General features: G+C 39.1%; 1 protein-coding gene across 1 annotated transcript in view; it reads right to left on the bottom strand.

Moving 5' to 3' along the window:
* Positions 1-246: 246 nt before the first annotated feature.
* Positions 247-18,136, bottom strand: part of pacsin1b (protein kinase C and casein kinase substrate in neurons 1b) — a 31,571-nt gene continuing 13,681 nt past the window's right edge. Inside the window, exons 2-10 of the mRNA XM_065470793.1 lie at positions 11,885-12,010; positions 7,816-7,972; positions 6,870-7,105; positions 6,619-6,774; positions 4,864-5,039; positions 4,656-4,776; positions 4,256-4,374; positions 3,961-4,157; positions 247-3,804 (exon numbers count right to left, since the gene is read on the bottom strand). Of these exons, the coding sequence (XP_065326865.1) occupies positions 3,695-3,804; positions 3,961-4,157; positions 4,256-4,374; positions 4,656-4,776; positions 4,864-5,039; positions 6,619-6,774; positions 6,870-7,105; positions 7,816-7,972; positions 11,885-11,944 (1,332 nt within the window). The 5' untranslated portion in view covers positions 11,945-12,010 and the 3' untranslated portion in view covers positions 247-3,694. The remainder of the gene's footprint in view (positions 3,805-3,960; positions 4,158-4,255; positions 4,375-4,655; positions 4,777-4,863; positions 5,040-6,618; positions 6,775-6,869; positions 7,106-7,815; positions 7,973-11,884; positions 12,011-18,136) is intronic.

Raw genomic sequence — 18,136 nt, 5'->3', positions numbered from 1 at the left:
TGGTCGGCAACAATACCCAGGTACACTGCATGCCACGAAAATAAAGTACTTGTGATGACTGATCATAAATGGTTTGTGCAGATTTAACTGTGAGCATCTCCCAAAACAAATAATTGGTGTGAAGTCAACCTGTAATTTTGTACTCTCCTTAATTCATCTGACAGCCAGATAGAGTATAAAAACATGACGCTTTAACACCAACATATAATTTTTGTTCAAAGTGGCTAAACTTTAATTTCCACATTCACAGTAATCAATCTCTTTATGCTAACAGAGGCCATTTTTCTGCACACTGGACAATTTAACCTTTATACCTCGCTATAATGCCACGTCACTTTGAATGCTGGACCTTTCGCTGCAGGGTATTTCCGCTTTCTCATTCATATCAAATTGCACCATAATATCCATGTTTATGTGCAGCATCACTTGTTTTGGTCCGGCGATGAATCTAACCTTTGTGATTAATCTTTGACTCAGACTCTTTGTGTGTGCCTCAGTTTTCCGATGACATCTTTTATTTTTGCTTGAACAGGCACTACAGTTGGAAAATTACAGCACTATGCTAAAAGAAAAAAGAAAAAATCAAGAAAGCCCTCTAATTCGCAGCATGAGCACTAAACAGACAACAGAGGAGTTGGAGGTGCTTGAGCGTTTTAAAATATGCTTTCCCATCCTTCAGGAGTTTCACAGTGGATGCTGCAGCTGTAGCTTTTCATTAAACTTGTAAATAGTCCCATTCAGCTTCAAATATAAAGATACATTGAGACAGTAAAGATGCTGTAGTGTTTAAATTTATATAATCTTCAATCAGTCAAAGAGCGTCTGTGTGTCATGTTGGTGTAAAGTGATCATCATACGCTGGAGTCAGATTCTCTGGTGATGAGCTCTCTTTCACTTCATTGAAGGTGGCGGCTGAGAGTTTTTGGAGTGGCAAGGTGGTAGATTTTGGTAAGGCAGTACATATTTCACTCTGTATCCAGTGTTAACAGAGGCAACGCTTAAAAAATAGCACACAGAGGCATTAATACGACAACAAGAGACATTTCCCTTCTGGATCCCGTAGAAATGAATTTAGTTCATGCAGCAGAAAAGGCGACTGTCTCATCAATATTTCAGAGACGGATCCTCTTTCCGCTTTTCACATTGGAGCTTTCTCTAGCTGCATCAGTAAAAGAACACCTGCCTTCCTCACTGACAAGAGAGCAGTCTTCACCAGTAGTAAAGCAATCGAAACCACGTACCACGGGGCCACACACACACACTCTGAATTCAAAATATTTAAACAGAAAGACACAAAACTGAATACAGTCTGCACAGGTCCTAATAATGCCAACAGTCTAGGAGTATTAATTTAATCAAAATTCAGTTGATAATTTGGTGGAAACTCATCAAGGCCATGCACTGCTTCAGTTCAGACAAGATGAGCAAACAGTGTGTGAGAGCATCAGCATGCACCTAATCACGGAGCTGATAATGCCAAAACACTCACATTCACTCAAATCTCCGCACAAAACAGCTGCAGCTTTATATCTCCAGACAGGTTTTAGCTCATGCTGTTGACGTTATTAACACACGTAGATTAGGAGAAACTTGGTGGACGGTAAAAGTCTTAAACAGGCACACTGCTGTAGAAGGGCGGGACAGCGGAGGTTAATGTAAACAATCCTCGCAGTGTCTGGTAGAGTACATATTTCCATTTCAAAGACAAGCTCGGCTTAGAGTGGCTGTGGTGTGCGTGTGTGTTTTTGTACTGATGGGGAGCAGTCTTTTATCTGGTTTCAAAATGCTAATTCAGAGACATGCTGCAGAGTGGAGCACGAAAACAAGTCAAGGCATTAAAGAATCAGTTCAGCATTCTGGGAAAATATGCTTCTCGCTTTCTTGCAAACAGTAAGCTGAGAAGATTGACACATCTCTCGTGTTTGTATTCTACATTAACTCAAAACCTCTAAATAACCTCTTGTGCTATTGGAGCTGGTTCGATTCCAGCCAGAGAAACAAATCCTCTTCGAGGTTGTGTAAAATCTGCCAAATCATGCTTACAGAGCAACCTGCTATGGCGACCCCTTGTGACAAGCTTTTACTTTTTTTGTCCGTGGTTTGAGGAACTGGACGTATTGCATGTATTAGCTGTGTGTTAAACCATTGTAAACTTTCACGGGTGAAATATGAAGCCACTGCTTTTATATTGCTCAACCCTTTAAATCATATAAGGGCTTAAATTCATACTATCCAGCTGTTTGTTAGGTGGCATCTCTTGGTGCCTTTTGGAGCATTTAATGAAATTATCTGTTGAACATGGCTCACTATGTGGTTAAGTGCACTAATAGCCTGTTGAAGAAGACTGGATTCTAGTTTTTCTCAGGTTTTTATAGGTTAGCAACAGGTTAACCTGCTAACCAAGGTAGCTAGTGTTAATTCCAGGAGAGCAGTGCCCACTGAAACAGCCATTAGTATGTTGTTAAAAAGCACTAAGCTGAGATGAACACTTTGTGTTTGTAGCCTTCATTTTGTTCCAACTTAAAAAGATGCAATTTGGAAGAACTAACTTCCACCAGAGAAGAGAGTATTTGTGGAGTAAAGGGGCAAAGGTTGACAGAGTGGTTGCAATTGCTGACAGTTGCCAAGGGTTCAGTCACACTAGAGTAAAAACAGGACAGCAACCTACTTTTGACTAGGAAAAAGCAGTGGTTGCCTGGTGGTTGCATTTCATTTTTTAGGTGTCAGAAACCAACTGAAAGTACAGTGACCAACTGGTTGTATGCAACGCCGCCAACTCCAGTAGCTCGCCACTTTCGATTGCATGTAGACTGCAGAGGTTGAATGGTGGAGGCAACCTGACTTCACAGTCAGACTCAGACTGACTTCTCACTCTGAGAAAGTTTGGTGAATTTTTACAAATAACTATCATCTAATTAATAAATTCAGCCACACTGCAACAATGTTGCAATCAATCTGAATCTGGTCTTTAAAACAACCACTTCAAAGGCGACAAGATAACAAGTTCACTGCAGTCGCAAAACGTTTTGGGAGGCTTAAACCACTGCTTTCCCTAGTGTGACTGTAACATAACTATATATCTAATTTGCTGAGATTTTAGCCAAAAGATATATCTATCTTTTTTGAGTTTGAGTTTGAACAATGAGCTGTTTTCAGACTCACATTCAAGCGGTATAAATCTTCTCATCTTGTCAGTCAGGACGAAAGCGAACATGCGCATTTCCCAAAATGTCAAATTATTCCTCAAAGGCTAAATGTGTAAATACTGAGAAAGAAAACACTGCACTCAGTGAGGAAAAAAAACTGTACAAGCATCCCGACTGTTAAAAAAATATATACATGAAATGCACAATGCACAGCTCATTCTCGCTATCCAGGCACAGCTGACGTTACCACATCAATAATACAATGAGAGAACATCTTGTATGGCGTGTTAGCGTCACAACCGGTGTCAAACACAGCTACACACGAAAGACACAATAATATTTTGCTTCAGTTGCAGTATCTGGAGGTGAAGTGATCCTGAACAGATTGAGCTGTCAGTCTTCTCCACCATGAGTGCAGAGATGAAGACAGCTCACTGTGCCTGACAGGAAGAGAAGGCTTTGATTTGATTTCAGGTCTCTGGCAATGTGCAGTTATGACCGGACGGTTCAGTCTGGGTTTGATGAGGAAACGTCCTCAGCTGGAACTTCTAAATTGTCTCCACGTAATTGGCTGGGTAAAGACCGAGCTTGCCGTTGTCCAGGCGACCTTTACACCAGCCCTGATCGTCCTCATCCTCCAGTTTCGTCAGCTCATCACCTTTAACAGAGGAAAAGAGTCTGAGAAACAACGCCAATGTGCAATAAAATCACAAAAACTGCTGATCTCAGATAAAATAAAAACTCGCGGCGTCACGCAGGATCCTCAAAAGCTTTTCCAGTGGTTTTCATAACATTAACCATTTGTCTCACTCACCAACTCTGAAGCTGAGCTCGTCCTGCTCTTGGCCATCATAGTCATACAGCGCTCTCACTCTCACACCTGTGCCCACATCTTCATCGAAGGGGTTCATCCCTCCGTTGGTGTCGTTGCCTGAGTTCGGGGCCGTCTGGTCCTCATCTGACCACTCTGTGGAGGCTGTGTACGCCTGGTTTTTATCGTAGCTGCTTACACTGAAAGCAATTTTTTTCACAAACAATACAAAAGGCACTCAGAGGATGATGTGGATTAGGATATGCATTAAAAGCACTGATAACTGGTAAGCTGTTACCTTCCTCGGTCTACAGCGTGGTCTCCTGCTGTTGTAACATGAGTCAGCATGACTACATCATTTCCTTTCTTTGACTTTTCTTTCTTAGAGATGTTATGGACAACGTCTGGGTTGTATTCCTGCAAAAAAACAAAACAGAAAAAGATGGAAAAAGGGTTTAGATTTGGATTTAATAGATTTAGAGTTGGATTTCATATTAATCATATACATCTTTTTTATTATACAATCTCATATATATTCAGGGATATGTTGAATATAAACATAACTATATATAATATTGTTTTTTCTAATATGTAATAAATATTTAACACCCTGCTTCACCCATATACTGTCTTATAAATCATTATTTCTCTGTAATGGTCCACCCGCAGACGTGCAGCCTGTTCTAGTGTTTAATTACCTCAAACTGTGGCCAGTTCATGTGCATGCCGGGGCCGTGAACGTTGCTGAACCACTTCAGATCTTCTTGTGGGCTGGCGGATGTGATGGTGCGTTCAAGCTCTCTGTACACTGTAGCATAACTGTGAACAGAGAGTGGGGATTTGGTGGATGGGTAATGTTTACATGATTGCTGTCTTGTTATCGTAACACTTTCAGTCATGTCAGACCTTTGGTTCTCTGTGAGGTTGAGGTGGCGTTTGACATCCAGCAGCACCTCCCTGAGGAAACTCAGCCTCTTCTCTTCAAACTGCTGGCACTGGTCGAACACCTGCTCCATGTTCTCCATGTATGAAGGGGTGCATTTACTCAGTTCATCCAGAGCCTTCTCATACTTCTCCTTAGCCTATGTTCCAACACACACGGACATTACATGATTATCATTCCAGAAGCAAAGCTCTTCACGGTCTCATGCTTCCATGTATAAACCTCTGGCATTGATATGCTAATTGTTGCAAAGTACCCTTGGCACCCCTGAACCATGGCATCAGACTGCCAGATGACCTGAGAGCAGCTGGAAGTGTTAAAATGTTTAAACTTACCTCGTCAGTGTGGCTTTTGACTTGGTATATTTTACAGACATCACTTTATTTCATGTACTGTTTTTATTTGATCAATTTGTACTTTTATTCTTATTTCTTGATTCAAGTATTTATGCCTCTTAATTTTTACTTTTTATTTTTACTTAGCAATTAGCGACTGTCCATCCATACATCCATCTATCCATCCAACATGCAGCCTGTGGTTTCAACTTTAATATTTTAAAGTTTTTAATTGTTGTTAATTTTATCATATCGTATCACACTCTCTGCAATGTTTTGGTATTTTAACTTAGGTTAAATTGCTTATCTGTGTATTTTATCTGCTTGTTTTATTATATTTTCCTGTCCTCAGTCACTTCTGAAGCACATTTAGCACATTTAGGCAAGGTTACAAATAAAGTTTGATTGATCAGAAATTGTTTCTTGTCATGGACAAATAACCAAAAAGAACAAAGAAAGCACCCTGCTTATTGTAGTTTATTAATTTTGGCTTATATGTCTGTGGCATACTACTCTACTGATGTCCAAAAACAATTAAAAATAAATCATATCCCTATTGACATTGCTCCCCTACAATCAACACACACACACACAATTGGTTGCTTTATCACGGTACCTGAACCATTCTATGAATGGAAGTAGTGGCTTGTACCACGAGAAGAAGGCTGCATCTGTAAATGACCCTGTGAATGTTTTGATGCAGCACCTCCTAGAGGCAGTTATATCAGTGTTTCAAACCTTAGGTCCAGCCATTTTTGAGCACTGGCATTAGCCTATTTGTTAGTTGAAATTAATAACACTGGTCCTAGATTAGTGGTACAATGTCAGTTTAATTCTGTTTAACTGAAATGGTTCTGCTCCAGAAGTTCTTCTACTTCTGGTGCCAAAGAACCAGTTTAACTAATGTCAGCTTTCTCCTGTTTTAAGCTCCATCAACCCCCCCCCCCCCCCCCCCCCCCCCGAAAACAAACCAAAAAACCAGAAAAAAGATAATGTGACTGAGCTGCTTTTAAAAAATGATTACAATTATTTATACTTCAGTCTGTAATAAGATCAAAATGGCTTGGGGTGACCATTGTTTTAATAACACATGTATCCCACGTGCTCATATAAGTTTCATTTATGGAGTCAATTTGAAACGGACTAATCTTGAGAGAACAGTATCAAATGTTCCAGCACTGAGGCAGTAAAATGAGACTAGAGTCCATTTCAAGAGCAGTGAATGAGAGTTACTGACTGAAGGAGTGGCATACTGTCACATATTAACAATGCTGCACTGGCTCCAACCAGACAGCCTTAAAATAGCCTTATTTGCCTTTGGCATTATTGCAGAAAATATCTTTTGCATAATGATGCTGGAGCAGCGGCAGCTGATGTTCTCACCTTCTGTGAGTCCTGTTTACATTTGTCCACTTTCTCATGGAGTTTCTTCTGCTGATCAGCTGCCACAGATGACTCTCCCTTGATGTTGGCCTCTCTGGTGGTAGCCAGCTTCTCCTCTTTGCAGGCCATGTGATATGTTTTCTTGGCAGCCTCGAGCTGAAGAAGGAAATTCAACATAAACAGAAGAAAGCAGTATGTAATCAGACTTTGAAGATTTAAAACGAGTCCTCGTAAAGTCCACACTCCCTCACCTCTTTCAGCTTTTTGGCCCATGGTTTCTGAGCCTTCTTGAAGCCTTCCTCTGCCTCTTTGGTTTCCTTGAATCCACCCATCATTTGTTTGTGGTACGAGTCTTTCTGCCAGTTCTTCACTTTCTCAAAGTCCTCATTGATCAGGTAGTTCTTTATGTCCTGATGGAGCTCGCTCACGTTCTCGGCCTCTGTCATCATCGCCATCCAAGCTCGTTCTACTGTACCGTACTGAGGCCCTAGTGAAAGAAGGAAGTGTGGGTAAAGTATCTAAACTTCATTTGACATGGAGTCAGATCTGGGGGGTGAAAGACGACACTGAGAACAGAAGCCTAGAGGAAGGATCGGTCTATTCCCTAAAATCTATAAATGGGTATTGAAGAAAACTGTTCCCATATTAAATGCAAAAGATGTCTTTCTGTTTACTGCACTTTGAAGGCAATTTGTAAATAAAGACTACTAATGTATCTCCATGTTAATGTGAAATACAAACCCAATTCTGAGTTGGGACCCTGTGTAAAATGTCAACTAAAACATAATGCAATGACAATGATTTTAAAATCTCATAAGCCCATATTTTATTCACAATAGAACAAAAAATATCAAAAGCTTAAACTGCGACATTTCACTATTTCATGAATAATAATAGCTGATTTTGAATTTTTTGGCAACAATTTGTCTCAGCAAAAGGCTGGAAAGGTATCTGGTACTAAAAAACAGTTGGAGTAACTAACAGCAGATCAGTAACATGAGTATAAATGGGTTTTATTTATGGAAATAAAAAAAATACCTCTGCGAGGCAGAGTTTCATAGAATTAAAGATTGGCATCGGTTCATCAGTTTGCAAAAAACTACATTCACGAATTATGAAACAACGTTAGAATAATGGCCCTCAACATAAAATTGCAAAGATTTTTAATATAAAATGATGGGTAAAATGATGTCTCACCTTTGTCTACCAGCTGCTTCCATCTCTTGGACCACTCGGTCAGTTGCTGTGCGTAGGATTTCTCAATTTTGGCACGCTCTTGGATGCAGTTCATCAGATCATTGCAGAGCCGATGACCATCATCAATCCGCTTCACCGTGCGTTTGTAGTTCCCAACCTTATATAAAAACAAATAAACATCACAGTGACATTCAGGTTACACACCCAGTTGTATTTATACACAACCAAATCCCAACTGTTGCCTGATGGCATTTAATTTTGTTGTAACAGAGCAAGTACTTGGTGGCAGTGGGAAGGAAAAACTCTTTTTTTTAACAGGAAGAATCCCCCGGCAGAAGTGGGCTCGGGGAGGGACAGCCATCTGCTGTGGGGATCACTAATGATTATGTTCTTAAAATATTTGTGTTCTGCCTTATCGAGGTTCTTGGAAGAAAATTCATCACTTAAGGCTTTAAGCTGTGAGATGTAGTTAATTTATAATCAGTTCAGACCAACAGCTTTCTATGAAAAACTGCTAGTCAAAAAAGGCTGCAGACATCTTTTAGGTATCACAATAAATAGACTGTTAGTCCAATAATCCTTTTTACACAAACTTGTCAGTTAACTGCATAGCAAGTGACACAAACTGTTTGCTGGCTTAAAACATCCTCAGTCAAACTTGTTTGTCCACCTCAGTGCTCTTTAGTTTACTGATTTGGTTCACTGATTAGACTATCTGAAGTGAGCCTGAAGTGGATGATGACAAATACAGCTGAACAAGGACGGTTCAGTGGCCTTGAGCATAGCAACCCCACACACATGTCCCAGCCAATCGGACAAAAGTTGACTTAAAGGGAGGGGAGCTAAAATAGCTTGTTTCAGTCACAAGGTGAACTGAAGGGCTGCACAAAGGCCAAGTATATGATAAATAAAGATTATTCTAAACTGCATTTCATGCAAAGTCCCTCTGGTAAGGTCCAAGAATAAAAACGTGTTTGAAATTTGCACAATAGGTCTCCTTTAACTTAAATGTGTCCTAAAATGTTCAAATCAGGACCTCAGAATTCCCATAGCAGAGTATCACTGGGTTATTAGGACCCATACTCTGTGATTTCAGATAGTTTTCAGATACCCCCTTTGTTTGTAAAAACAAGTTTCACTAAACTACTTGCAACTGTGGACCAATGTCACACGGTTATTTGCTGTCATGTCAACTGTACACATTTGAATAAATGCCTAAATATAAATATATTACAAAACAAGAAAAAAATTTGTCTTCGACTATCTCCTAAAATAAAGCTATATAAAGGATTGGTATTACAGTGATAATGGATTTAAATGACCTGTGTACTTCTACTGTTATTTGGTGCACCTTGAAAAAAAAACCCCAAAAGCCTGTCGGTGAAGCAGGAAGGATCAGCAGGGAAATGGCTGCTGCTGCTGTGCAAAGTTATGCAATGAAAGCAGGGGATGGGTTAATGTCATATAATGTACAACTCTCCATGGATGCAGGAGCAGCAACCTCATGGAGAGCTCTGCCGAGAGACAGAGCCCCTGAGAGAGAGAGAGAGAGAGAGAGAGAGAGAGAGAGAGAGAGAGAGAGAGATACACAGAGGCTGAACCCCCAGTTTACTGGCTTCGTTTTACACTTTTAGCAGGACTGCATCTTTGCTGAATAGGCACTAGATGTTTACACTTAATACACCATGAAAGTAACACCCAACAAGCCTCAAATCGGAACTAAATGAAAGCAGCTGGGGGGAGCAAATGATTGCATTCCACACCAGGCCTCTGCTGGAGCAGCAGTGAGCTGAGTCAGCGATCAGCAGGCAGCACTGCAGCAGCTCCACAGCAGTAATGCAGTGGCTGACTGTGATAAAGTGACTATGTGCTGGAAGCAAATACCTCTGCTCCTCCACCTGACTCCCGAACATAGGCTGAAGAGACATGATGAGGATAAAACTGAACCGAGTCTGAGAGGAGATCGATTATAAAACCCGAATGTATGAAGTCACAATACCTCTCTTCTGTCTAAAGCACCTCCTGAGTACATTCATCAAACAAACTCCTGCATCTGAACATAAAGCAACAGGACAGTCTGCACTGATGAGGTGAATAATTTCAACAGCGAATCGCTACCTCACCACCTCACCTGAGTCACCACCTCTCATATATAATAAATGAGCTTCTTGGCACTTGTTTCTCAAATTACTCAGGGCTGTTTTTGCTCAGGAAAGGTTGCAGCTGATGTAATCTTGTGGGAAAAACCCAGAACAACAAACTGCAATTGAAACAACAGACAAGCAGAAATTTAATCCTTGATAAACCATTAATATTTACGCCATTCTATGCAGAAAATCGCCTACTTACAGCATTTCAGTTTTGACAAAATGGTGCAATCCTTCAACTTAGCAGATGGTACACTGAAAATCTTTGATCTGACAGACAGATGAAATAAGCAACAAAGAGACCATAGGAAGTTGTGCTGGAAATTTCCTATTTTTCATATACAGAAAACAACAGATTAATCAAATAAAGTAAGACTGATCTACAGTGATAAACTATCAACCTGTTGGGACCAATAAACACAGTACCTTTTTCACTGGCATGATCTGGAATAAGGTGATTTGTCCCACAGATAACTCATCCTCATCCCATCTCTATTAATCCATCGTTTGGACTGCCTTTGTCTATACTGGTGCCAAATTCAGAGATTATAAAATCTTACTCTGACTTGGCTGAGAGACATGGACGATGAGCCAATCACAGCTTGGAATGCTACCATTTAGAAAAAGCCCCCTGTTTTCTGAACCCAGTGTAACCCTCCTGTTATTTCCGATTCTGCCCTGCATTAACCCCAGTTTGTCCCATCTTTCCCGTTCATCTGATATCCCACACCCACTGGCTCACCTTTTCCTCTTCCCTCATCAGCTTCTTTATAAATATGCTGGTCAAATTCCACTTGCATTGACAGGTCGTCCAAGATTAATGTACAGTGCCAGGGAGCTTTTATCTTTTCACCCCTCATCTAACCCCTTCATTGCTCTTGTTTGCAACATTTTATGGTAAAGTGAACTGTATTTACCTTTAATTTGTGTTCATTAGTCCAAAGAGTCAGTGTAGGTAGGTACTCATTCATTACTGTGTGTACATGCTCTTGCTGTGTTTCATGTGAAACAGGCCCATTTATTTTCCATTTAACAAAGATAACCACAACTCAAGAAACTGTCCCCTCATGCCCTAAGTGCCTGGGCTGATCAAACCTTTGAGGCCCGCGGCAGGCTCTGCCTGCACCCCGGAGGTTTTGCTCTTTCTGTGGATTGTTTTAAAAGGCAGCTAAAGACACATTTGGTTTATAAGCTAAGCATTTTTATTTTAGTTCTTGTGCTGATTTTATTTGTATTTCTTTTCCTTCATTTTCTGATTGATGTCAGCTTGATGTCTCATCAGGATCACAGTTTGGCAATCAAACGGGTAAATGGGCTGGCATTTATGCACCACTTTTCTAGTCTAATGGACCACTCGAAGTGGTTCAAGAGCACTCCCGCGTGCACAGTGGAGGAGTTGGGTTTGAAACACCTGATTAATGGCAGACTTGGTCTACCTCCTGAGGAACAGCTGTTTAAGGTGACTTGTCCACAAAGATACACAGGACAAAAAAAAAAAAGACTACTGGTGAGGAGTTCTTAATTCTTACACTTTGAGAGCACAGGTTGGGCCAACAATGAAATATTTCTGTTCTTCCTTTCATTTTAACTGTGCCATAATACAAGATGTGGCTTGATAAATCGAGTCAATCATAAATAATGGCACCAACATAGAGTAATTTGTCATGCTGAGGAAATGTGTGCGTCATTTTCTGATCTGAGTTTGAGGCACCCGCAGCTCAGTGATCCAGCCCTGTCGATAAATCTGTTGCTATGTGCAGTGGCAAGTACTTGCCTGATTTATGTGCAAATCTCCACACGGCTGACAAATGAGGCCCTGTATCTTTCTCTCAGATAAAGTAGGTTTACTGAGAGTTCATTACTAGGTCGTGTCACTTCCCAGTTAAGTTTAATCTGTCAAATGTTGCTCCTAGCTGTCTCACCTCCCAGAAACTGTCTGTGGTCTCCTCCAGACTGGCGGACTCGTCGTAGGCTCCAGACATGGTCCCCGATTTGGCAGGGTGGCTTTAGGCTGTGGTAGTCTGCAGCAAAATAACTCTCCTTATGCACTGTAAGACAAGACAAGCGCAGAGGAATGTAAAACCCTCTGATGTGTGAGACACATAAAAACTCAGTTCAAAACTCTTTTAGAATTTATAAATCCGATTAGAACAAATCCAGCATCTGCAGTGAGATTCACTAAAAAACATTGTTTAAAGCAAAACCAATTAGTAATAGTAGCATAATACCTTGGTAACAATATGATAACCTGCTAGAAAGAAGAAGGTAATGTCGGTGATTTTATAGTTATAGTTATATTTGGGACCGTGTACTTATTAACTTAAACCATATCCTATTAGCTTATTTGACTAACAGAATAAAAACTAAGGCTGCATAAAAGTAAGGTTTCTTAAAATAGCTGACAATTATTGAAAATACTGATAAAGAACTAGATGTGGTTAGTTATACTGTTATTTAAAGTATTCACCCAAAAATTAAGCACTCCAGTTTCAACAGTTTAGGCGAGAGTGTTAGAGGTGTGGTGTACTCAGAATATAGCTATCCACCCCTAGTGAGTTTTTTTGTGGTTTATTTCTAATAATACACATTAAATATTCAAATGTGTTCCAATATACTATTTTGGGCAGAAAAGAAAAAAAGATAAATTAAACATTTTACTGTATACACAAATTATAATAGTGGATTTTTTTTCTTTTGCTTTTTAATAAGGCAATCCGTATCTCTGAAATGGTTGCTCAAAGAGCTGCCAATTACATTATGCTTGCTTTAACATTATTCTTCTTTCAAAACTTCTCATTTACAGTATGCAAGTGGGCAGCCTGGTGCTACTTGCTGCAAGAGAGGCTGGATCTTTAGACGGTTAAGTTTGTTTTAAAAAGTTGTTAACATGGTTACTAATATGTTACTAAATAGAAACAGTTGGTTTTGAATTTTGCAGCATAATATTTACATTATTGCTTTTAAAACCAGCAGGGTGTTGGGAATCTAAGGTAGGATTAATTCAATAAATATAATATAGTAATACTATCCAAATATGCTCAAACATTGGTCAATATTACCTTATTATTATGAGGTTATTACAATTTAAACTCTGTATAAAAATGTGAAGATTACCTTTTTATTTCTAGCAGGTTATCATGTTGTTACCAAGGTATTACCCTACTATTACTATACTATTACTATTATTACTATTACTGGGGATGCCTTTATTTCCACATTATTACCCCCCTTATTATCCAGTTACATCAGTTTCAGTGTAATCAGTTTCAACTGTAACCACTGTTGCTACCATGATATTGCGTGATATTAACTGTTATTATTTTGTAATTGCATTGTAATAACTCGGAAATTACCACATTATTATGTACTTTTTCTGCCTTGTTACTCAACTACTACTGTAATAAAAAGTGCTACCACAAAAACTATAATAATATGCTAATAAACTTTATTACAAAGTACAAACCAAAGGAAAATAGAGATTGGCATCAAGGGACATCAAAGGTTAGTCAATCAAGCATGTTACTTTATACATGCTGATATCAGGTGAACTCAAATGCAGTCTTACCCTTATAGCCTGAATGCTTCCAGCTATTTTCTACCTGCTCTCGTGAGATTACTCTGTCAATAGATTTAATGACTAGCTATTAATTTTCAGTGGCATAGACTCAGGCGGCTATTATCAGAACACTGCTGTAAAATTGCAGGGTAATCTTCACTCATTATGGTCAGTTAATATTATCCCACCGCCTTACTGGAACACCTGCTGCAGAAGTTAATCAGTTGTGGCTACTAGTGATGGCACAAGATTTTCTATTTGTCTAAAAATATCTAATATTTATATCTATATCCACCAGATTACAAACCCTCAGCATAATTACTAAGCACACAGACTGCCTAACAGTATTTAAGCTCATGCCTCACGCCCACCAGGTTCAGTACACAATACAAATTGCAGTTTCAGAAAGACTACACTGTCAAACTGCCACACAGCATACCACTGGATGGAATTAAAGTCGTGAACCAGCAATATAAGTAAGTAAATAAAATTAACTTTTATAGCACCTTTCAAGAAAAAAAAAAACTATCAAGTGTTTCACAACAAAATACCAACGCATAGATTAGAGAGAGATTACCTCTCTCTACTGACTAGGGAAAACTTCAATATCCCCCGATAATAGGGCTACGTTCACACTGCAGGCGAAAGCGCATCAAATCCCTTTGACCCTATGCGACCCATATCTGATCATGGTATGACAGTGTGAACGGCACAAATCCGATATTTTCAAATCCGATCTGGGTCACTTTCGTATGCGGTACTGAATCCGATACATATCTGATGTTTCAGAAAGCGCTTGCTGTTTGAATGGTCATGTCGCATTAAATCCATTAAAATAACGTTATAACCTAAAGCAAAATTGGGAAACGTAAAGTCCGAAACAAGTCTTTATACTAAGGGCCATCAGTCAAACAATACTGTTTGGTCTGGGTCTAAACAGAGCGCGTTGTGTGTGACGTCTTCTTTTGCGCATGCGGGCCGGTTTGAGGGTTCACACTAGAGTGCGTTTGCTGTCACATTTTATTTGTAGTGTGAACAAGCAGACAAAAAATCGGATTTTCATGAAGAAAATAACCAGGGATCAAACAGGAGGATATGAAAAGGGGAGATACAGGCCTACCTATATAAACAGAAAACTACTTTGGATAGCAGGACAAAGATGAGCGAAGAAAACAGGAGGAAACAGTTAACTGCATACAAACTACACAAGTAACACAGACAGGGAGACACTGGGAACTACCATTACTACTTAAAATAATACTCCTCACATGAATAAAAACACAAGATCAGAAACATAACAAAGAGAAACTTACCATTACAATAACCAAAAAGAAAAAAAAGAAAACCAAAGACTTAACAATGTAACAAAAATTGAAACTCAGATACATTATCCATGAATCCAACACACAATTAAATTTCTGCAGACTTATACTGAACTCAAAACAGAGTATAAAACCTAAAAGCCACACAAAACCCATGGATCATGACATATACAAGAGTTGATACTAATGTTTAACGGTGACCTCAACTAAAATTCAGCTTAGATCGTTTTTGCAATTGTTAATAGATACAAATGATGAGGGATGTGAGGATTTTGAGAAAAACTCTGAGAATCTATGGCTTCAGGTAATGAACCATACTAAGGTTATAGATTAATTTCAGCCAGAAACACATATTTCAGATTATCAGTTGGATTAAGACTTATGGCTTTTATCTACAATGTTTTGTCACTTCTACACGACAGAAAGTGCTTTTTTCATTGTGCACAAGCAGAACCGGCCATCTAGTCTGCAAAATCTGGAGAGCCTACAGGTGTAAGTCATGATATGAGTAACGTGAAATGTATTTAAAATGCTCAGATAGACATTTTGTGGGTGCAAGAGACTGCCTATGAAACGGGAAAAGGAGTGTCAATGTGTGGTGACATGTTGAAAGGGGCAAGAAAACAGAACACAGGGAGCTGCAGGAGAGTGCATCTGGTTGTGGCATAAACATTAATTATTCCCCAGCTAAAGTGCAAGAAAGGCTTGACGACAAAAAACTCTAACAGGGCATGATGTATACACACGGTTGGTACATCTGTTTAAACTGTACATATATTTTTAGCACTGATATGCTACACTGTTGTTGTTTCAGTGCTTTGTAATTTTTTGGGGGTTTACTGTAGTTTCCTCTGTTGCACTGTGGTGTGTGACTACTGCAGTACATTTAAAGAATATCCACTTTTATTAGTCAAAAAAAATGAAAGACAATACTTTCAGGAAATTAAAAGAAAATGAACACACTTCCAATCATGCAAACTAAAAAACATGAATATTTGATGGTCAAAGGAACTTGTTGTTTTGTTGTTAAACTGAAGGTTTGGGGCATTTATTAGGTTAATTAGAGTGTTTTGCAGCAGCTCCTCTATCTCGTTTTGGAAATATATCTTTAATATTTCAAGAAATGTGCCTGAGAACTACTCAGTTTACTTTTGTAATACTTCTACACTACTATACTTATACACTAACTGACAGCTTATGTAATGAGAAATTCCCATGTTTGAGAAGGTACCAACAAAAATGACATCACTTTGCTGTTTTTTTGGGTAGGCTGCCAAACACAAACTCATCAGTCCTGATTGGCACTCTTTCAGCCTTCTTGTAATTGTAACTGCATAGGGTTGGGAATTTGGTAAATTTCAGTTTTATAGACAATCGTTTAAAACACTTCAGTCTGGACAAAAGGAAGCACATAAAACAGTATCCTGGATTAGCCGTTGTAGCAATAACTGCAGGATAATCTCCTATGGGAGAAACCAGACTGCTTGCGTAGGCATAGGTTGCTAGTTTGTTCCACTGCATATTGATCAAAACATTCCAAACTTAATTTTCCTTAGATATTTGCAAGCATGGGAGACACAGGGACTTCCTTTTTAATAAATATATGTAGCAAGATGTGAATGTGTGCATATGAAACAAGAGCTACAAACAAAATTTACAAACAAACCACAATATTTGGAATGCTGATCAAGATAAAACGCAAATGATATAAATATGAAATGCAAGTAAAATGTCATCTACAGCCACTGTGGGAAGACAAAACATCAACAGACAAGTCATGTTACAGTCAGAGAATCTAATTTCCTCTGTGACACTGTATTGATGCACTGGCTGTTAAATATGGAGCAATTTATTTTTACATGTATTTTGTAGGGACTAACCAGGAATGCAGAGAAATGGACCAGTGAATCTGTCAGGAATGACAAACTTTGTATGTTAAATGAACATTTTGAGAAATATTCTCATTTTCTCTCTTTCTCAGAGTTATATATACATAGATCTATATGGATCTATATGGATATAGATCAACGCTGCTTTAATGACTCTTGCTAAACATAAAGCTAATGACTTGGCTTTGCAAAGTAGATTGGAAACCGGGTGAAACAGTGCAAAAGGGAAAATCCATAGCTAACTTTGGCTCCATCTAAAACAAATTCTATTCTGTTTGTTTAAGGTTATTGTTTCACGAGGGGGCTGTGTACGATTGCCAGGTAAAAAGCAAAGAAACAGTCCTACCTCTAACTCTGCATTAAACCACAGCTTGTACTATTTACATTTTGTCTTGTAAGGATTGCACAAACCTGATATATTATGTAGATGGCTAATGTGTTTTGGAAAGAGCAGGCTGGCTGTTTCCACCTGCTTCCAGTGTTTATGCAAATCTAAATGGTTACTGACCACAGACAAATGAGAGTGGCAACATGTAATGATTGGCAAGAAAAAGCACTTTTCTTGACATGTTAAATTATTTACGTCATTTTGTTCCACACACCACACACTGTGAATATGGAAACCAAATTAAAACATGTTTTGGGAAAGCTCAAGATATTAGCAGACAGATTACCGTTGCATTAAACAACAAAAACGATGCAAAAGCTATTAAGAGCAAAATGTTTGATGCCTCAGAGAAGAATATGAAACAATGGAAAGAGAAGCACCAGTGATGTGTTTTGATAAGAAGTCAGGGGGAGGGGCAGAAGCTGCGTGGTTATTTGGGTCAACCATGGAGAAAAGGATGGAGTGACACCTTTGACAATAAAAAGCCGAGATGAAGTGAGGGAGGAAATTGGTTGGACACCCCCACCCCCAGAGCTTACTACTCCATAAATAAACAAATAATCAAGGGGAATTTCTGCTATGATGTAACCTGCCAATTCTGGGCAAAACAAATGCTTGGGCAGCAATGCAGCGTGAAGAGTGGGGTAAAGAAGTGGGTGTTTATCATGCCTGGTTAATCCATTAGCTACATGCCGAGAGGGGCTTTTGTTGTGGATAGCCCTTTGCTTCGCGTGCATAAAGGCAGATCGCAGTGCGGGAAAACAACCACTGACCAGCTTCTTCCACTTTTCATTAAAGTCAAGTAGCGATAAAGGTGACACAGACATTATTATATAAATATGACTGTATCTAAATTGAAGTAAAATCATGCAGTGAGTTATTCATTATGAGCAGAAACAATGCATTCATACCAACCCGCACATGCATATACAACCTCAAACAGTGGCGGCAACCTCCAAAATTAATTACCATCACGCTGCTTTGTTTAACTCTTGACTTTTTCCTAAGTATAACCTGCA

This window comes from Pelmatolapia mariae, linkage group LG5, assembly GCF_036321145.2.
Source record: "Pelmatolapia mariae isolate MD_Pm_ZW linkage group LG5, Pm_UMD_F_2, whole genome shotgun sequence".
NCBI classification, from domain to species: Eukaryota; Metazoa; Chordata; class Actinopteri; order Cichliformes; family Cichlidae; genus Pelmatolapia; species Pelmatolapia mariae.
This window is presented reverse-complemented; position numbering and strand designations above follow the sequence as displayed.